This window comes from Puma concolor, chromosome B1 (assembly GCF_028749965.1).
Source record: "Puma concolor isolate L17-30 chromosome B1, mPumCon1.1.hap2, whole genome shotgun sequence".
Lineage (NCBI taxonomy): Eukaryota > Metazoa > Chordata > Mammalia > Carnivora > Felidae > Puma > Puma concolor.
The window spans coordinates 194,152,629-194,174,610 of record NC_141670.1 but is presented as its reverse complement, the minus strand read 5'-3'; the positions used below and the strand labels follow the sequence as shown (position 1 = coordinate 194,174,610).

The following is a 21,982-nucleotide window of genomic DNA, read 5'->3' as shown; positions in this document are numbered from 1 at the left end:
CGGGTGGCTCCCACCAATCTAGAATGCTTACTGGGGCACACTCTGTCTTCCCTCTGCTAGACTTTACTGACTGGGCTGAGCTCCTTGTGAGTCATCATTTAAATTTCTCATTAAACACAGATTGTCTTCAGGTGCTCAGTACTGGCACAATCCTGAGCAAACGATGACCACGTCCCCCGGATCTTCAGCAGGGCTGGGACATGAACCCACTGTTGGCCACCGTAAACCCTGGAGAAGACTCTCCCATGTGCAGACTTCGGGCAGAGTGCTGAGTGGGGGCAGGGATGAAATGAGGCAGACATGGCTGATTCTCGAAAGACTCCTAATCCAGTTGAGAACATCCATGAAGAACACGCATGATATGCTGGCTCCCTAACAGGGCCATGCGGTAGAAACCAGTGCCAGCTGAACTATAACCAGAAGTACTCAGAGACTGGTGGGGTCCCAGGTGTGGAGAGGAGCCCCCTAGAGCTGACTTCGGCGGCACATATACTAAAATTGGAGAGGAGACCACTGGCACAGAGGGTAAGCTGGGCACTGAGGGAGGACGGCATCCCAAGCAGGGAGTGGGCACATGCAAAGGCCCGGAGGCAGGATGCAGACCCCACGTTGAGAGCAGAAGGGGATACGACTGAAGATATAAAGTGCAGCCAGTGGGTGAAGGCTTTTCCTTGCCAGGCTTAGGCATTTGGAGCTCATTCTGATAGCAATAGGGAGTCTCTGAAGCCTTTATACAGATGAATAGCTGACACCATATGGTACGTGGTGGGCTGAGTGGGGAGAGAGGCCTGGGCTGTTAGGACGTCACTGTACTGCCAGCCATGTGGGAATATGGATGTACCCGGAAGGGGTTGATGGGCCAAGTCTGACTACGAGGCTCAAAGAGAGTCAATGTTGAACCTCAGTGACAAAAAGGCAGTTCCCACTCATGGCAGCAGACAGGGAGTCTGTCTGGAAAGGTGTTCTGAGACATTCTCTGCAGATTTGAGGGAGTGACCCTGAGTGTCTCCAGGGCCTCTCAGGCAGTGACACTCTGAAATGCTATTGTATCTGCATTAAAAATGACACGCAGCACAAAAAACTTGTGTTCTGCTTTTCAAAACGGGAGCCTACAAGCCCATCGAGTGTCTCCCAGCACCGTGGAGCGAGGCTCTTCCCCATTTCAGACGGGAACGAGGAGCACCCGGGGCCCCTCCTTTATGAGTTTCTCTCTGCAGCCTGGACACTGCTCCCAGAGGGGTGCGGTGTGGGCAGAGTGGGGGTGCTGACCTCTGCAGCGACGGCGCGGTCCTCATGGTCCCCTGGACACTGGGCGGTGGCCTGCGACTTGCCCATGCTGCCCAGAGCCCTCAGCTCGGCCTGCAGCACCTCCAGGTCTTTCTGGTGCCCAGAGCAGGCAGCCCGCTGCTCCAACAGCTCCTGCCTCAGGGACTCTGCAGAAGGAAGGGCTGTCATTTCTTAAAGAGAAGATGATTTTCTTTTTTTTTAATGTTTTATTTTTTTTTTTCAACGTTTATTTTTGGGACAGAGAGAGACAGAGCATGAACGGGCGAGGGGCAGAGAGAGAGGGAGACACAGAATCGGAAACAGGCTCCAGGCTCCGAGCCATCAGCCCAGAGCCCGACGCGGGGCTCGAACTCACGGACCGTGAGATCGTGACCTGGCTGAAGTCGGACGCTTAACCGCCTGCGCCACCCAGGCGCCCCGAGAGAAGATGATTTTCAAGGCTAGTAAGTTTGATACTTTCCTGTTACGGACTTTCGAGACTCTGTATTTTAGTTATTGCAAATTAACTTTGGAAACGTCGTTCCAATAATTCCGTAAGCCGTAAGATAGCCATAAGATAGTACAGGGCAAATACTCCACACACATTTGTTAAATAACCAAGTGATGTTTAGAGTGGAAATTAATGACAGTGTAAAAGCATATCCATTGCAAAACACTTCCCATAAACTTACTTCTCTGAAAGTTAGAGTATATCAAACACAGCAAAGCTTAGTTATTCTGATGATATGTTGAAAATTTTACTTGATCATCTTTCTTCCCCACTAGGATTTTAATATAGTGATTTCTACAGCTTATTTTCTTTAAAAAATCCACACCCAATGCAATATTTTGAAATCCCTTATCACAAAAATATGTGCAATAAGACTCTTTAGCAAAGCATAACTACAGTGGGCTCATTTAGTACCCACTCTCTCCCCTGGCCTCCTTCTCCCTCCCTCCCTCCCTCCCTCCACACCCATCCACCTGTCCGTCCAGCATGTCTGGGTCTCCACCCCAGTGTATCAGGTAATCTGATGGACACTCCCTGCGCCTCACACGCTGACCAGCAGGTCAGGTGTGTCTCATACAGACAGTGCAGTAGCTAATCGGGACCAGGAATGTCTAATAACCCCCTGTTTGGCAGGTGCTCTCACCCACCCAATACCACTCGTAAAGCCAGTGATTGTCTCTCATTGTTATAGAGTCCACTCACCCCTTCTCCTGGGATTGTGTTGAGAATCCCAGCATGTACCCAGGGTCTCTCCTGACTCTTTTGTCCAGGAAAGGACCAGGCTATTGTGGGATCAGAGGGGCCGGGGGACAGGCAGCAGGGACAGCTGCTGTTGGGTGCTGGAATCACCAGGGGTGTCCAACTGGATCTGAATTTTGTCGTGTACCTGAGACATATGGTACACCCTGGGCCTTATCTTGTGTAATCTGCCTCTTTTAGATGCTGGTAACTTTAGCACGTCCCACCTGGACACTAACTGGGGAATCTCTCTCTCTCTCTCTCTCTCTCTCTCTCTCTCTCTCTCCTGCCTGCTTCCGCGTCACTTCCTCCAGAAATAGAGCGGATGTGCTGACGTGCAGTCAGCGGGACATGCTGTCTAATGAAAGCTCACCCAAGCAGCAGGTAGATCTTATTCACTTACACAGGTAAAGAAAATGCTCTTCTCCCAAATTCTCTTAAGGAGACCCCCGTCTGGGTGTGAAAAGAAATATTTAGTAAGGCCAATATGATCTTTAATGCTAGGCATGAAATAAGGGGAGGCATTTGTCTTGCTCCTAAGAGTGAGAAAGGCGGGCGCCTAGGTGGCTCAGTTAAGCATCTGACTCTTGGTTTCTGCTCAGGCCTTGATCTCACGGTTCAAGAGTTCAAGCCCTGCATCAGGCTCTGTGCTGACAGTGCGGAGCCTGCGTGGGATTCTCTCTCTCCCTCTCTCTCTGCCCCTCCCCCCCCACTCTCTGTCTGTCCCAAAATAAATAAATACAATTAAAATATTTTCTAGGGGCGCCTGGGTGGCGCAGTCGGTTAAGCGTCCGACTTCAGCCAGGTCACGATCTCGCGGTCCATGAGTTCGAGCCCCGCGTCGGGCTCTGGGCTGGTGGCTCGGAGCCTGGAGCCTGTTTCCGATTCTGTGTCTCCCTCTCTCTCTGCCCCTCCCCCGTTCATGCTCTGTCTCTCTCTGTCCCAAAAATAAATAAACGTTGAAAAAAAAAAAAGAGTAGCTTCTTCTAGGGCATATTTAAAGGGGCTGAGACTCCCCTGTAACCTCAAAGCTTAGAAAAGTTTAAAAAAAAATAAATAAAATATTTTCTAAAAAAGAAGGAAGATGAGAAAATGAGGGAAAAGTTGATCTACAAAAACAGAAGTTTCTAGGGTCAGCCACATCTGTGTAGCACACTAGGTGGATGCTGTTATTCCCATTTTACAGATGAGTAACTGAGGCACAGCGTAGGTAAGTAACTTGCCTAAAGTCACACAACTAGTGAGTGTTGGAACTGGGCTTCAAGTCCAGACGATTTGACTCAGGAGATCTTTACTGCTTCTGGTAACTTCCAGAATGCTTTGTGTGACTGGTTTTGGATGTGGAAAGAGGAGGTGAGTTTCATGCTGAGGATCATGGGGGGCCGTGCAGGCAAAGGAAGCAGAGTAACTACAGGAGTCTGGAGGTGTAAGTTGCCCAGATTTTCAGGAATCTTCCGAACGGAAATGAGAGGTTGAGACAATCCCATGAAACTTTCATGAAGGCTCAGCGATCTGGTTATATTTAATAATAATGATGATGGTGATAATACAGGTGCCTCTACTTTTCAAAAGTTCACTTACAGGGACGCCTGGTTGGCTCAGTCGGTTAAGCATCCGACTTCAGCTCAGGTCATGATCTCACAGTTTGTGAGTTCATGCCCCGCATCAGGATCTGTGCTGACCACTCAGAGCCTGGAGCCTGCTTAGGATTCTGCACCTCCCTCTCTCTCTCTCTCTGCCCCTCCCCCGTTCGTGCTCTGTCTCTGTCTCTCAAAAATAAACGTTAAAAATTTTTTTAAAACTTAAAAAAAAGTTCACCTACATTAGAACCTATTTTCACTAACCCAGAGAAATCTGAAGAGGATTTTAATTTTTATATAACAAAGTGAAAAGCGACAACAGCGTTCACTGCTGATTTTGCAGCGAGAGGTCCAGAGGCAGCGCGCGCCCCCCAGCGCCTTCCGCGGGAACCACACCCAGCATCTCAGGCCCAAGCACCGGGGCTCCAAGCGGTGTCTGTGAGCATCTGGGCTGTTTCTCCATCTATTGTGTTCATCCGTTAGCAAGATGTGTCCTACGGTATGAGGAAAGCCTCAGAGAGGTGATTTGGGGGGCCTGGGAACGCTCAAAATTTCTTCCATTTAAATTAATGGTAATTGCTTCTTCGCTCTTTGCCATTTCGGCTCATGACACGTTTCATAGGAACGCTCTGCTTGGGGATAGCAGAAAACCTACACTACAGTCCGCATTCACTGGGCTCCTGTCATATGCTGGGCACTTTATATTTAATCTCTCTTCAAGTCCACACAACGCCCCTATGAGGTAGGGACAACTGTGACTCCACTTTCCAGAAAAGGAAACTGAGACTGTTAGTGACACCCGCCTCCCAACCCCGGTGTCCCACCCTGACCTGTGTGCCCACAGACCCCCGGGCCCTGTCTTGCCCCAGGTGTCCAGGCGTGAACTCGGCGGGGTAGCCAGGCCCTCCCAGGGCGGCTGGCTGGCTCTTTACCTAACACGAGAGCCTGCTGAGCCTGTGTCCTCTCCCGCTCTCCCTGGAGCTCCTGCCGGGCCTTTTCTTCCAGGGCCTGGAGCTCCAGCCGGTGCGCCTGGTGCTGGATCTGCAGGCTGTGGCTGGCTTCCTTCTTCAGGCGCTCCTCTGCGGCCTGCAGGGGGGAAAGTGGGAGAAAGTGGGAATAGAGGGGAGACCTGTCCCCTCTGCCAAGTTCTGCCTCTGCACCAGGTCGCGCAGAGCACTCACCACTGTTGGGTGGAGGCCTTATCAGGCTACAGAGGACATTCCCCAACCCATCTGGGATGACAGTGACAGCTGGGCCCCAGCAGCCATTTTGTGCCATGTGAACCTGACCCCAAACCACAGCTGATTAGACCAGAGTGGACACCTGTTCTAACCTGAGCCAGTCATTGGGAATTTGGTGTTAGGAGGCCAGGGAGAGAGCGAGCAAGAAACAGACAGACAGACACTGACTGGTTGGTTTGTTTTACCACACTCGGAGGAGTGAGGTGACCATCTCACTCGCACCTGCCCCAGGACCAGAGAGGTGCAGAGAGCTGTGTGTGAGGACAGCCAAAGGCTGAGTGCAGAGCAGAGCAGCAGTGACAGAAGGAGGGGCCCGTATAGCTTCTTCAGTCTCTGGTCTAGTCTGGTCCTCAGAACTGGCTGGGTCTCTGCCTTTAGGTTCACTTATTCTTTTATTACTTACTTTATTTATAATTATTTTATTCATTCAGTCATTCTTTTACTCAACATTCATTTACTGAAACTCTCTTATGTATCAAACACCCAAAGTGGGTTCTATGAGCAGCTGTGTAAACTTTAATAGAAATCTCTCCACAGCAAAGCTAGCTCAAGGTGGTTTATGGGGTAGGAACCATGAATGGTCCCTGAGATGTCCAAGTGGGAATCCCTGGAATATGTTACTGGAATCTCTGGAATAATCCCTGTGAATATGTTACTTTACATGGTAAAAGGACTGTGCAGGTGTGATTTAGTTAAGGATCCTGAAATGGGAGATTATCCCAAATTATCTGGGAGGGTCCAATGTGGTCACAAAGGTCCTTACCAGAGGGAGGCGGGAGAGCCAGTGAGAGGAGAGGTGCTAAGAGGAAGCAGAGGGAGAGGGGAGGGGAAGAGGAGTTGGGAGGGTGATGGGGGAGAGGGGAAGGGAGGCGGGTATCGGAAGATGTTCCATGCTAGGCTGCTGGCTTTGATGATGCAGGAAGGGGCCGGGAGCCAAGGAAAGCAGACAGCCTCTAGAAGCCTCAAGAGGCAGGAAAACAGATCCTCCCTGAGAGCTTTCAGAAGGAGCACATTCCTGCCAACACCTTGACCTCCAGAACTGTCAGGTAATAAATCTTTGATGTGTTCAGCCACCAATGTGTTACAGCAGCGATAGGAAACGTATTAAGTTTCTGTTTTTTATTTTTTGTTTGTTTGTTTACAACAGAGAATTCCAGTTAAGACACAGCCCACCTTTTAGATGAGGAAATTGAGGCTGGGGGAGATGGACTGGTTTTCGAAAGTCACACAGGAAAGATGCGGCAAATATCGCCTCCCTCCCCCTTTTTAAGAGCCAGCTGCAGGGACTGACCTGACTGCAGACAGGTAAAGTTGGGGGCAGGATCGCAACCTGGGGCGGCAGCGGTCCTGGGCCCAATGAGAAATGGGGTTTCAGCAAAGGCAGGAGGCTCCTGCTGGGGAGCACTGAGCCCTCCCACCTCCCATCCCCAACCCCCCCCCCCCCCCCCCCCCCCCCCCCCGCCCCAGGCAGCTAGCTGAATGCAGCAGGGCCTCCAGATGCTTACTTGTGCCTTTGGCTTCCTAGAAACGGGACCGGTTTTACTCCTCCCATGGGAAACTCACACGGTGCTGAGTTTATTTAATAAGAAAGAAGAGTCTCCTGCTTTTCAGACTCTGATATTTCCTCCATCTGCACTTGCTGCAAGGCTCAGAGAACTCCAACTGGTGGCATTTTTATCCCAAGGGAAATGGGAACCGAGAGGTATGAGCTAAGGCTTGCCCAAGACCGTGCCAAAGTCTCTCAGTCTGTGACCCAGGGCCTCTGTGCCTGGGGGCAGTAGCCCTTAGCAGTGAGGACTAAGCAAACTTTAGCACCCAGGGTTTTATCAAACTGGACCCTCATCCCTGGTGAGTTGCTCCAGTAAACCTATGGGAAGTTTACTCTGCTTTTGCTGTGGTCGGTTTAGAGCCTCCCCAAAGGCCCATTTTCACCCTGTCTCTCTACAAAGGTTCTGACACCAATTACAATGTACGTGGGTGGTGGGGGGTGTGGGTTCCCTACCCCAACAAGCAATGATCGAAGCCCAAGTGTCCCACAATTCAACTCAGTCCTGACACTATCTACCCGGAGACAGCAGCAGGTCCCATGGGGTGAGAGCTCAGTCCCACAAGACCGCCCTCCTTTCAGGTAACTATTCCAAGACTAGGTTGTTACCTGTGCTTCTGACCAACTAGCTTTAAGTCAGAGGTTCCCATGACCCCCTCCCTGAATTCGATTAACTTGTTAGAGTGGCTCACAGAACTCAGGAAACCCATTTACTTACTAGATTATCGATTTATTGCAAAGGATATTAAAGGATATGAATCAACAGCCAGATGAAGAGATATGCAGGAAGAGGTCTGGGACGGTCCCAAGCGCAGGAGCTTTTGTTCCCAGGGAACTGGGGTGTGTCACCTTTTTGGTACTTGGATGTGTTCACCCACCTGCAAGCTCTCTGAGCCCCCTCCTTTTGGGTTTCTAAGAGGGTTCATCACATAGACATGATTAATTAAATCATTGGTCATTTGATTGATTGGATCTCCAGCCTCTCCCCAGAGGTCAGGGGTGGGACTGAAAGTTCCAACCCTCCAATCCTAACGTTGGTTCCCCTGGCCACCAGCTCCCCAACCCTCAGGTGGGGTCCAGAAGCCACCTCCTTAACATAACAAAAGACACCTTAGCTGCTCTCATCACTTAGGAAGTTCCAAGAGTTTTAGGAGCTCTGTGTCAGAAATGAGACTAAGACTAAATAATATTTCTTTTTTATAAATCACAATATCATTCTTTCCATGCTCCATCCTGGGTAAAGTCTCCTTTCCCTGTGCTCCCCAAATACCTTGGGCAACTGCCTCATAGCTCCAACTCACTGAATTACAGCAGCCTGTTTGAGTGGTTGCCTTTCCCCCTAGAGGTGAGCTCCATAAAGACAGGAGTGTGTTATCATCTTGGAATCTCTGGAGCTCAGCACCGTGGTAGTTTGCGGTCACTGCTCAATAAGTAACTGCAGAATCATGAGTGAGCAGTGACAGGGGATCTTCAAAAACTTGAGCTCTGCTATAGACAGGATGTTTATACCTCCCATCCCCCAAATTCATATGTTGAAACCTGATCCCCAAAATGATGGTATTAGGGGTGGAGCTTCTGGGGGTGATTAGGTCAACGATGGTGAAGCCCTCATAAATCAGTGCACCTGTAAAGGATGTCCTAAAAAGCTCCCTGCCCCTACTCCCATGTGAGGTGACAGCAAGACAGGTGTCTGTGAACTAGAAAGTGAGCTCTCAATAGACACTAAACCAGTAGGTGCTTGGTCTTGCACTTCCAGCCTCCAGAACTGTGGGAAATAAATTTCTGTTGTTTACAAGCCACTCAGTCCATGGTATTCTGTTACAGTAGCCTGAATGGACAAAGACAAGCTCTTAGCCACATATGGTTCTAAGTACTTGACATGTATTATCTCTTTTGATGCTCTCAATGGTCCTATTAGCTATTATTTGATAAATGAGCAAACTGAGGCACAAAGAAGCTGAGTGACTGCCTGAGCCCACACTTCATAAGTGGTAGACCCAGGATTTGAACGCATGCATCCCACCCTTCATCACTATCCTGTCCCAGGAATGACTATGTATCTGCTATTTCATTCTTTTTTTTTTAATGTTTATTTATTTTTGAGACAGAGAAAGAGGGAGAGAACATGCAAGTGGAGGCGGGGCAGAGAGAGTGGGGGGGATGTGCAGAGGATCCAAAGCAAGCTCTGTGCTGACAGCCCGATGCGGGGCTTGAAGTCACAAACTGCAAGATCATGAGCTGAAGTCTGACAATCAACTGAGCCACCCAGGCGCCCCTCTATCTGCTATTTCTAATTAGAATTGGAACTTGATTTCTTTGGTGTCATTTGGAATCATCAGATTTGAGCCAGCAACAAGGACCCCGTGAGCCTGCAGGGTCTCCAGGGACTGGAACTAAGAACTGCAGGATATCCCCCTCTCCCGAGGCCAGACCTCACATGTTCCTTCTTCCAATCAACCAAAGCCCCTGGACCTTCTCCTCCCCACCAGTGGGCCATGCCTCCCTGCTTCCTCTGCCTGAAATCAAGGGTCAAGGTCTGCAGCCTGAATGGGTAAAGTTCAGGAAAACACAAAGGCCAGAATTACCCACCACCTAACAGCCTAGGATCTCATCAACCTGAGCTCTTGTAAAAGAAGAAAGAGAACTCACATTTTTTGAACACCTACCAAGTGCCAAGTAGTTTCATTTTTCTTTTTTTGTTAAAGCTTATTTTGTATTTTTATCAGGGCAATGAATACACATAGTATAAAGGGCTAAATAGTATTAAAAGTAAGGAAAACCAGCATCTTGGAACCCTCCTTTTCCTCTCTGCCCTCTGTTCTCTGGAGGCCGCCAATGACAACTCTTCTCATTGCTTCTTCTGGGATTTACCACCATCACCAGACTAGAATCTCCATTCTGCTTCATCTTAGTTGTTTTAGACATTAGGAATTATCTTCCCATTAGGGTAGATGAGGATTTCAGGTCTCATACACTCTCCCCCTTCCATTCCTCATATTTAATTAAATTACTTTTTCAGTATAGTGACATAAATTCAATACCTTTATTATTATGAGTAAATACAGTTCATTCCCAAGTGAAATAAACTATTATGATTAAAGCCTACCTGCATAACTTTTTCTTTTTCCTTGTATTAAAATAACTTGCTTAGCTTTCTTCGCTAAGCTTAAAAAACGTTGCTTAGCTTTCTTTGAATATTTGGCTAAAACTTCCTATAACATCTAAAAGCTTTGTAAAACGTGTGTGTGTGTGTGTGTGTGCGCGCGTGCGTGTGTGTGTGTGTGTGTGTGTGTGTGTGTGTGTGTGTGTTGGGGGGCTCCTGGTGGCTCAATTGGCTGAGCATCCGACTCTTGATTTCAGCTCAGGTCATGGTCTTGCGGTTCATGAGATGGAACCCTGTGTTGGGCTCTGTGCTGACAGCATGGAGCCTTCTTGGGACTCTCTCTCTCTCTCTCTCTCTCTCTCCCCTTCCCTGCCTCATATTCTCTCAAAATAAATAATAAACATGAAAAAAAAATCCAAAAACCCACATGTGTGTGTGTGTAAACACTGCCAACACAACTTTCCACGTGGCCAAGTTGATCAGAGAATCCATCAGTTCTATTTTCCCCCAGAGCCCTTCTCCCGGGACCTCAGTCCTCTTGCTCCAGCCCACACTGAGTAGTGTCTCAGCCAGCAGCATAGCTGAGCTCCTCCCTTTTCCTTCTCCTACACTGGATTCCTCTATCCTAGATCTCTCTTATTCCCTCGTCCTTGGTTTGCTCCCTTGTTTTTGTGGGCCACTCTTCAAGAAACTTCCTAAGAAAAAGTGCATGGAAGGTATACCAGTCTGGGTCCAACAGGAGACACAAACCACACAGTATTTTAAGTTGGAGAAGCTCAATATAAAGAACTATTGCGCTATGACAGGGGAGTAACTCTAGAGATGCAAAGAGAACTCCAGGTGTCCTGAGGCTGAGAGAGAGCACCCAAGACAAGGATAACTTGGAAGGGGGGAGTCCTTCCCCAGTTTGGGTCCAGACCTTGTTGGAGAAGGCATGCTGGCAGCTCACTGGTGGAGAAGATCACTGGGCTGCCCAGCCCAGAGTTGGTCAAGCAGGAACAACCCTCCATGGCACAGATGAGCCACAGTTGGTGATGCTCAGAGGACATGGGGGCACCATGAAGGCATGAGGGCCAGAGCAGACAGTATTTTTCTCAGGAGGCTTGCACAGAACGATCTCTGGGCTGTAGGCAACAGTGCACATTGGCAGGATCCCAGGGAGAGTCAGGGTGTGTACGCGTGAGGGCTGGAGTGTGTTGTGTCCACAAGGGGAGGCCACAGGAAGGTAGTCACTGGCCATGGTTGTGGGGGTCACTGCGAGGTTACAGGGGCAGAGTAACACCTGATGTCCTCACACGGCCACATCACTGTTCAACTGTGCAAATGAAGCCAGAAACAAAGCAAAAACACAGCTGCCAGAACCAGGAAGAGAAGCCTCTTTCCTCCTACAAGGTGCCTCCAGCGCCCTCTACTGACAAAGCTTAACATTGAGCCCTCTGCAAAGGAGAAATGCTTCAAGAATCTGGTCATTATTTCAGGACAAGCACTGAAGAATGAATTGGGAGCTGAGAGGCAATAAATTGATAACAGAAGGTAAATTTCCTAATACTTCATATCCCAGTAAATATCTGTAATCAATTCTCACACTTATGAATAGTTTTAATTAGATTTCTCAAAATCGCCCGTTGGCTTCTAGCTTCTTGTGTTGGCTGTGGAGATATCTGATGACGTTCTGATTCAAGTACTTTGTGCCTGGTATCGCTTTTCCGCATTAGAAGCTTTGGAATTGCTTCTGTTTCCCTGGTGTCCTGAAATTTCAAGAAGAACCTCGGTAGGGGTCCTTCTCATATAGGTCTAAGGATTTCATTGTTTCTTTGAAAATACTCTCCCCTCCATTATCTCTTTCTGGAACTCCCATTTGTTAGATATCAGGGTCCTAGCTGACATCTAGTCTCTCCATTTCTTGTTCCTTCTCCTCCATCATCCATTTCATGTTCTTTCTATCTTTGCTTTCCAGAAAGTTTCTTCATTTTTTACATTTCAAATCGTTTCTTGATTTTTAGAAATTCTGACATTATATATACAATATAAAGAGCTCTTCCTTACTCTAATTGCCCCTCCTTTACAAATAGCATGTTGTTCTTGTTTCATGGATGCAAATATCATCTTTTAATTCTGAGGAAATCAATCCTCAGAAGCTTTTTTTCCTCTTTTTCTTCTGACTGCATTAACCATTTCTTCCGCATCTTTTCTTTCTCCCTGCATAATCTTGGATTCCAACTTCCATGTTAGTGGCTTCCAAAAAAGTGTAACTGTCGTTTCATATTTTAGATGGAGCACTGAAAGCTACTGGGTGGTGGGCTCCCTCTGGAGGTTGACCAGATGGCCAACCAGCAATTTTACTAGAGGCCCACAAATGTGAGAATCTACAGGTCTTTTCTCCAGGACGGTTTAATTTCTCCAGAGAAGGTTCTTCAGTCTCCTACTTAGGGGGTCTAAGTTCTAGTTACTTGCCTTCTGGAGCTGAGCAGGAGAACGCACTTCTGGGGACAGGACAGAGGTGGCAGCAGCCTGTCTAATGGCTCAGTATACAGATTCTCACCTACACCTGTTCTCAGACCCAAGCCTCACCCCAGCCTCTGTGACTGGTATTTCCTAATTCAGAGTCTCTCTGGCTTAGTTTATCCAAGCGTTTCCTTTGGCTCAGGTCATGAACTCATGGCTGGTGGGTTCGAGGCCCGTGTTGGGCTCTGCACTGTCAGTGCAGAGCCTCCTTGGGATTCTTTCTGTCCACCCCTCCACGACCCATGCTTTCTCTCTGTCTCTCAAAATAAATAAATAAACTTAAAAAAAAACCACTTGAGGGGCGCCTGGGTGGCGCAGTCGGTTAAGCGTCCGACTTCAGCCAGGTCACGATCTCGCACTCCGTGAGTTCGAGCCCCGCGTCGGGCTCTGGGCTGATGGCTCAGAGCCTGGAGCCTGTTTCCGATTCTGTGTCTCCCTCTCTCTCTGACCCTCCCCCGTTCATGCTCTGTCTCTCTCTGTCCCAAAAATAAATAAATGTTGGAAAAAAAAATTAAAAAAAAAAAAAAAAAAAAAACCACTGGAGACTTTAATTCAGTGAGACACTTTACTAAGCAACTATTGTGAAGTAGGTGAAGAATCAGTGATGAACAAATACAGATGGCTCCTGCCTCAAGGAGCTTCACTTAGTAGATCTGCTCATATAAAAAAGTCATTCGTTAGTGCATGCAGACTGCCATGACCAAGGAAGACCAAGGTGACATAGTAGGAGACTCAGCTCCTGAGAGAGCAGGAGGTAGGAGATCGATGAAAAGTGCTCCTGCTGGATTACACATTGTCGTGGGCCTGACCACCTCATCCCAACTTTCCAAGCTGTCCTCTCTGTTTTTACCTCTGGGCCAAGCCTGCCTCTCCCAGCATGCATCACACATGACATTGCCCAAGTCATAAAGAAAGTAGTTCTCATGTTATCAAGATCACACGTGAATAAGGAGAAGCAGTACAAGAAGCACAACAGAACCCATGTGTGAATCCTTCCTTGGCCACTTACTAGTCGTGTGACCCTAAGTAAGTTAATAAATCTCTCTGAACCTTTTTCCTCATCTGAAAAAAGGGGCCATAACAGTAACCTTGTAGGATTCATGTGGGGATTGGAGATAATGTACAAAAGGAAAGGCACCCCATGTAGTGCATAGCAGGTGCTTGCATAGCGAGCGCTCAGTAAATAGTGGCTTTCATAACTATCACCCTTACCTTGAGTTCTTGATTTTTGGCCTTCTCAAGCATGCGCAAGGCTCGCTGGTGGGAGGCCTCGAGCTGGGCTTTCATGGCCTGGTTCTGCTGAACGGTCTCCTGGAGCTCGTGCTGCAGCTTCTCCCTTTCGTGGTCGGAGAGTTGCTTGAGCTCCTGCAGGTCCTCCCGGTAGCTGCTGGCGCACTGCTCCAGAGCCTGCTGCATCTGGGAGACCTGCCCGCCAGGGCATCCTGCCCTCAGGCTAGCTCCCCTCCCTCCCCCTTCCTATGATATTTTTAAAAAAATAAGTGTTCTGAGCATCTCAACCCAGCTGAGCCTCCTTTATCTGTGGGAACTCTGAGGAGGGCACCTGTAACCTTGAAACACCTGGGGATGGCCAGTCTCCGGGGGGCTTCCTGGCTAGAGTCACAGATGCCAGGTGAGAGGGGCAGGGGGGGTTGGGATGTAAACTATCCAAGAGAAACAATAGAGGGGACCACTGAAGTCTTCTCTGACAATCCCATTTAGTATTACACCCCCCCCCGGCCGCCCATCACCAGATAGCCTCTCAATCCTTCTTATCGTGTTCTGCTTTTCCTTTTTCCTGAAACCCTATCATCCTCTTAATACACCATGAGCTTTACTTAATTCGTATGTCTAGTATTTACAGTCTGTACACACTTCCTCTACTGTAATATAAACGCTGTAATGCAGGACTTTTGTTTAACTTGTTCACTGATGTATCCCAAGCATCTAGAAGGGTTCCTGGCTCATGGCAGGTACTCATGAGCCACAGGATGTGTTGAATGAATGAATAAATGAATGAATGAATGAATGAAGCCAAGAATCCCACCTTGCCCTGACCCGGAATGCCCTCCCCATGAATCAGTCCTTGCGTGTATTTCCAAGGCCGTCTGTAGGGATGAGGAGGCAAGGTCTCGCTCAGAGTGAGGGCACCCCCCCCCCCAATGGCTGTCCTACCTGGGCTTGCAATCTGGCCTTCTGGCTTTGCCACTCCTCCTGCAGACGCTGGATGTCGGGTGCCTTCTCCTCCAGCAAAGAGCTCAGTGGAGGTTGCAGGCCATCTCCTTCCTTGAGGGGCACTTTGATCCTTTGAAGAGAGAGAGGCCCAAATCACACAAAGTCCTGGGTGGAGAATGACGTGACCACCTGGGGCTGGGAGAGGGGACCTGCCATGGCAGTGAGTGGGGTGAGAAACATTTTCCTTGGCTTTAAAAAGTAACCTGACACACAGTTCTAAGTGTTATCACAATTCTCAGTTATGAGTTACTTATGGGGCCCTTGGAAGCTCCAAAAAAGAGGTCTCTATGGCCTAATTTCACAACTCTTCCTGAAGATGAAAAAAAAAGAAATAATAATGCTTTACTTGAATACAGCACTTTACACTTTTCAAAGCATGCTCATACCATTTATTGACGGTCCCAGGAATACATAGGAGGATTGCAAAGAGGCCTTTACATATACAGCACGAACAAGAAGATGCTGGGTTACAGCTGCAGGAGTTTCTGTGTTCCAGGACAGATGCTCAAGGAGGTCTTTGGAGCAGACCTTCCTTTACTTAATGCTGAACTTTTAAACCAGCAGAGAAATTCAAATATAACTGACTGTGAACTGGGATTTTAAGTATTTATCCTGTGTAGCGGTGTGAAAGAATGCCATGCCGTGGGCATCTCTGCAGAGATTGCTAGGATGTAGGTGGAGTTTTCTCCTTCCAGCAAGGACATTAGGCCAGAGGACCAGAGGTTAAGAGGGGAGGGCCCTTATCTGGGAAGAAAGGCATTGAGAAGGGGGAACTCTGGCTTGGCAGAGGCAGGGAGGCCCAGCAACATGGGCACAAGCTGGGGGGTAAAGGAATAGATAGTCAGCAGGGACCCCTGAAAGGGAAGACAGGAAGCCAAGAGCAGCACAGCAATGTGGTTCAGAGCATGAACTGGAACCAGATTCCCCAGAGTCAAATTCAGTCCTACTGTGGACCAGTTATGTGATGTTGGGGGAGGCCTTTAAACTATCTGGGCCTAAATTTCCTCATCTGTAATATGGGGTTAGTAATGGTAACATTCACATGGAATGTTGTAAGGATTAATAGAGTAAATATCTTTTAAAAACTTAAAACCATGTCAGGCACATAGTAAGAATTATATAAAGAATTAACCAAACACTTAGCAAAGAGAGGTTTCTTTCTCTGCATTCTGGTTCTTTTAGGTAATCCTTTAAGCTTTTGAGGATAACTACCTTGAAGGAGAAACAAACAGAAGCCTCCTGGGTCTGAGCTCTGGGTATGAAACAAACCAAGGATTAGGAGACCGTCAGAAGGGGATCAGCAGAGAAGAGGCCTCCAGCAAGAGTGAGAAGCCATGTGACCACGTTGGATATGTGGACCAGGTTAGCTCATCCTGACGACTCCTGAGGAGGACACTGGACTTCCTCCCAGGGCTCAGCTATTATTTTTGAAATGATTTATTAAAAATTTTTTTACATTTATTTATTTTTGAGAGACAGAGCACAAGTGGGGGAGGGGCAGAGAGAGAGGGAGACACAGAATGTGAAACAAGCTCCAGGCTCCAAGCTGTCAGCACAGAGCCCGACGTGGGGCTCGAACCCACAAACTGCAAGATCATGACCTGAGCCGAAGTCAGACGCTCAACCGACTGAGCCACCCAGGTGCCCTGAAATGATTTATCGAGATAAGATTTACATATAGTGAAACAGATCTTAAGTCTACAATTCAATGAGTTTTGACAAATATATACAACTATAAAACCAACAGTCCAATCCAAATCTAGGACGCTTTCATTACTCCAAAGCTCCCCTTGCACCCTCTTCTTGCCAATGTCCACTCACAGGTAGCCAGTGTTTCGACTTCCATCACTACAGAATCCTTTTTCCTAATCTTCAGCATCATACACATGGAATCATATGGTATGCATTCTTCTGTCTGGTTCTTTTTCTCAACACGGTGTCTCCAGGATTCACCCACGTTGTTGAGCCTATCAGTGGGGCACACTTTCGTGGATGAGTAGTGTTTCATTATGTGAAGATGCCGCAATTTGTTCACCCATCTTCCTACTGATAGACATGTTGAGTCATTTACATTTCCGGGCTATTGTGAATAAGGCTGCTAGAAATATTCCTGTATAAGTATTTTCGTGGATCTGTGTTTCCATTTCATTTGCTTCAAGACCTAGGATGGGAATTGCTGGTAGATGTATGACTAACTTTTTACAAAACCATCGAATGGTTTTCTGGGGTGGCTGCACCATGTTACGCTCCCACCAGCAACGTACGAGAGCTTCAGTTGCTCTACATCATTGCCGATGTTTTGGGTCTTCGGTCCTTTTCATTTTAGTCTTTCTGGTGGGTGTGAAATGGTATCTCACTGTAACTTTAAGTTGCATTTCCCTGATGACTTTGATGTGAAACACATAGTCATGTGCTTATGGAACTGTTTTTTGGACGTGTCTGTTTCTTGTAATTAAAAAAAATTTGTTTTAAATGTTTGTTTATTTTTGAGACAATGCAAGAGACAGAGTGCAAGTGGCCAAGGGGCAGAGGGAGACACAGAATCTGAAGCAGGCTCCAGGCTCTGAGCTGTCAGCACAGAACCTGACGCGGGGCTTGAACTCATGAACCATGAGATCATGACCTGAGCCAAAGTTGGATGCTTAACTGACTGAGCCACTCAGGTGCCCCTGTTTCTTGTAATTTTTTAATGGAAGTGTCTGTTCAAGCATTTTATCCACTTACAAATATATTTATCTTTGCTATTATTGATTTATAGGAAGTCATTATATACTTTGGATACAGACTGGATAACTTCTCTGAGCTTGTATATTTATTTTCTTAACAGTACTTTTCTAGTGAGCAGAAATTTTAATTTTGATGAAGACCAATTTATCAATTTTTTCTTGGATGATTAGTGTTTTCATGTCCTAAAAAATAACTGCCTATTTCAAATTCAATGATAATTAAAAAAGGACACATCTTTATTTGGGGGGATACGGCTAATGAAGGGAAGTTCTTCAACCTGAAAAAGATAATCTATGATAAACTACAGCAAACATACTTAATGGTGAAATGTTGAACACTTTCCTCCTACGATTGGAAACAAGGCAAAAATTCTGCTCACACTACTTGACATTGTCCTGGCCAGTCCTATAAAGTAAGAAAAAGAGCTACAGGTGAGAAAAAGAAGAGTAAAAATGTTTTTATTTACAGACAGAATGATAGTGATTGAAATACTCCATGTTGTTAAGATGTTAGTCTACTCTAAAGTGAACTACAGAGTTATTTTTTTATTTTTTAATTTTTTTCTTCTTTTAATGTTTATTCATTTTTTGAGAGAGAGAGAGAGAGAGAGAGAGAGAGCAAGCACACAAATGGGGGAAGGACAGAGAGAAGAGGGAGACAGAATCCGAAGCAGATTCCAGGCTCTCAGCTGACACAGAGCCTGATGAGGAGCTTGAACCTACAAACCGCAAGATCATGACCTGAGCCGGAGTTGGGCGCTTAACCCACTGAGCTACCCAGGTGCCCCTGTACTATAGATTTAGTTCAGAATACAATCCTAACAGCCTTATTTGTAGAAATAAATAGGCTATTTTGACTACTGATGTGGAATGGTGAAGGACCTAGAAAAAGAAAAAAGAATCTTAAAGAGCAAAGTTGGAGGAGGCCGGCTACACTGATTCCAAGACATTATGAAGCTAAAATAATACAGACTGTATGGTATCAATGTACAGATAGACAAATAGATCAATGAAAAATAATGCAGTGTCGGAAACAGATGCATGCAAAGATGTTAGATTCATTTTTGCTAAAAGTGCTGAGGCAATTTGGGGCACCTGGGTGGCTCAGTAGATCGGGCATCCAGCTCTTGATTTCGCTCAGTCATGATCTCACAGTCCGTGGGATCAAGCCCTGAGTCGGGCTCTGTGCTGCCCGTGCAGCGCCTGCTTGGGATTCTCTCTCTCCCTCTCTCTCTCTGCCCATCCCCCATGAATGCACGCACACACACTCCCTCTCTCTCTCAAAATAAATACATCAACTTAAAAAAAAAGTGCTGAGGCAATTCAGTGGGGATAGGAAAAATTTTTCAACAAATGGTGTTGGAACTGGACAAACATGAAAATAATAAACTTTGACCCTTCCTTCACAAAAATTAACTCTAAATATACAATATAAAACTATAAAGCATAATCAGAACATCTGTGCAATTTGGGGTAGGCAGCGATATTTTTTAGGACATGAATCTCCAATTACGACTGTGGGTTTTTCCCTTTAGTTCTCCCACTATTTGCTTCATTATTTTTGAAGCTCTGTTATAAGGTCAAACACATTTAGGATTTGTTATGTCTTCCTGATGAATTGACCCCTTTAGCATTAGGACATACCTCCTTTCAGCCCTGACAACATTCCTTGTTCTGAAGCCTACTTTGATACGAATGCAGCCATGTTAGCTTCCTTCTGCTAACTGTTTGCATGGTATAGCTCATTTGTTTCCCTTCAGACCTCTCTGTGCCTCTATCAGTTTGCAAGGGCTGCGATAACAAAATACCACAGGACGGGTGGCTTAAAAACAGAAATTTATTTTCTCACAATCCTGGAGGCCAGAAGTCCAAGATCAAGGTGCCGTATTTGGTTTTCCCGAGGCTTCCCTTCTCGCTGGGTTCTTATGTGGTGGCTCCTCCGTCTCTGTTGTGTGTGTGCTGGTCTCCTGTTCTCATAAGGACACCAGTCATGTCGGAGTAGGACGGCCCTAACAACCCCATTGTAACTTAATTACCTCTTGAAAGGCTCTGGCTCTAAATATGTCACATTCTAAAGTCCGCGGGGTTAGGGCCTCAACACAGAAGTTTTGCGGGGGATACAATTTTGCTCGTGAGTGTCTTCATGTGTATTTAAATGTCTGTCTTGTAGACAGTGCATAGCAACATCTTGCCTTGTTTTCCTGACAATCTCTTTCTTTTAGATGCTATGTTTGGTTCATGTACATTGTAATTATTCAAATGGTTGGGCTTAAATCTATGTCTTGCCATTTGCTTTCTATTTGCCCAATCTTTTTTTTTTTTTTTTTTTTTTTTTTTTAACTGTTCTTCTTCTCTTCTTCCTTTCTGTCTTCCTACCTGGCAAATATTTTTCAGTATTCCATTTTAGTTCTTTTATTGAATTGTTTTAGTTCTTCTTTGTATTAATGTTTAATGCTGCTCTATGGATTACAATTTGTATCCTTAACTTATCACAATCTATTAGAGTTAATAAGGTACCTCTTGGGGCACCTGGGTGGCTCAGTCGGTTAAGCGGCCGACTTCAGCTCAGGTCATGATCTTGCAGTCCGTGAGTTCGAGCCCTCCATCGGGCTCTGTGCTGACAGCTCAGAGCCTGGGGCCTGCTTCGGATTCTGTGTCTCCCTCTCTCTCTGCCCCTCCCCTGCTCATGCTCTGTCTCTCTCTGTCTCAAAAAAGTAAATGAAAACATTAAAAAAAAAAAAAGGTACCTCTTGATGTAACACATAAGTCCCTTACAACAATATAATTCCATTAATCCTAGCAGCCCAAGAGTCCATCCATAGATGAATGGATAAAGAAAATATGGGATGGATGGATATATATGTATATAAAGATAATGTGTGTATGTATATTATGGTACATTATATACATATATAATGGAATATCACTCAGCTATAAAAAGGAATGAGATCTTGCCATGCGTGACAATGTGGAAAGACCTAGAGTGTATTATGCTAAGTGAAATAAGTCAGACAAAGAACAACAAATACCAAATTATTTCATTTATATGTGGAATCTAAAAAACAAAGCAAATGAACAAATTTCTTAAAAAGCAGAAAACAGACCCATAAATACAGAGAACAAGCTGATGGTTTCCAGAGGGGAGGAGGTGGGGAGATTGGGCAAACAGGTGAAGGGCAGAGGGAGACTCAGGCTTCCAGTTGTGGAATGAAGAAGTCATGGGGTTGAAAGGCACAGCCCAGGGGACACAGTCAATGGTATTGTAACAGTGTTGTATGGTGACAGATGGTAGCTACACTTGTGGAAAGCATAGCATAATGCATAGAGTTTTGGGATAACTGTGTTGTGCTAATGTAACATGCCTGTCAACTATACTGCTATTAAAAAAGAAGTGAGAGTAAACAAAAAAATGAAAGAAAAAAAAAGCCTATCCATGTCCTTTGTGCTAATGTAGTCATATATTATCAGTAACATACATTATGAATCCCACAGTAAAATGGTAATATCATTATCATCATGCTCCTTCTTAAGCAGTTAGATGTGTTTTAAAGAAATGGAAAGAAAGTAAAACAATAGACTTTTACCTAAATGTTTACCATTTCTGTTGTTCTTCATTTTCTACCCCCCTAGATCCAAGTTTAAATCCAGTCACTTCCTTTTGGCTTAAATAAATTCCATTAGCATTTATCATACTGAAAGTTGGTTGGTGAAAAATTCTCTTAGCTTTTGTGTGCCCGAATATGTTTTTGTTTTACTCTCATTTTTGAAGGATATTTTCACTGGATTTAGAATTTGGAGTTGACAGGTTGTTTTTGTTTTTATTTTTCCTTTTAGTACTTTAATTTTTTTTTTTTCAACGTTTATTTATTTTTGGGACAGAGAGAGACAGAGCATGAACAGGGGAGGGGCAGAGAGAGAGGGAGACACAGAATCGGAAACAGGCTCCAGGCTCCGAGCCATCAGCCCAGAGCCCGACGCGGGGCTCGAACTCACAGACCGCGAGATCGTGACCTGGCTGAAGTCGGACGCCTAACCGACTGCGCCACCCAGGCGCCCCAGTACTTTAATGATAGTGTTCAAGTGCTTTTTTTGGAACGCAGAAAGAGAATAAGGCTGGAAGGCCAAAGAGAAGTTTGTTGTCATTAGTACTCATGAGCATTTACGTGTCCCCTATATTTGTAATGTCTTTTCAAAGGCTGGCTACTTTTAAGATTTTGGGGGGTATATTTGTTTTGGCAGCTTTTCTGTGATGTATCTAGGGATTTCTGGGATGTATCTGTGACACTGTCTTTGGATTCAGCCTGCTGGCCGTTTGCTGAGCTCCCTGAATATGTAAGTTGACATTCCTCATCACTCTGAGAGAATATTCAGCCACTATTTTTTAAAATATTTTTTCCTGATCCATTTTCTTTCTCTTCTTCCTCCTGGGCCCCAACTGCATGCATCTTAGACCATCTGATTTTGTCCCACAGGTCTCTTCCTTAAAATGTTTTTTTTTTTTTTTTCTTTCTTCTTCTTCATTCTCTGGATAAGG

At 46.0% G+C, this 21,982-nt stretch overlaps 1 protein-coding gene across 2 annotated transcripts in view; it reads right to left on the bottom strand.

Annotated features, from left to right (window-relative positions):
• The window catches only part of FAM184B (family with sequence similarity 184 member B), a 159,473-nt gene that overhangs the window by 9,812 nt on the left and 127,679 nt on the right, over positions 1-21,982 (bottom strand). For both annotated transcript variants that reach the window (XM_086705373.1, XM_025922285.2), the window contains exons 9-12: positions 14,663-14,792; positions 13,703-13,915; positions 5,028-5,181; positions 1,270-1,433 (exon numbers count right to left, since the gene is read on the bottom strand). In XM_086705373.1, coding sequence (XP_086561499.1) covers positions 1,270-1,433; positions 5,028-5,181; positions 13,703-13,915; positions 14,663-14,792 — 661 coding nt within the window. The remainder of the gene's footprint in view (positions 1-1,269; positions 1,434-5,027; positions 5,182-13,702; positions 13,916-14,662; positions 14,793-21,982) is intronic.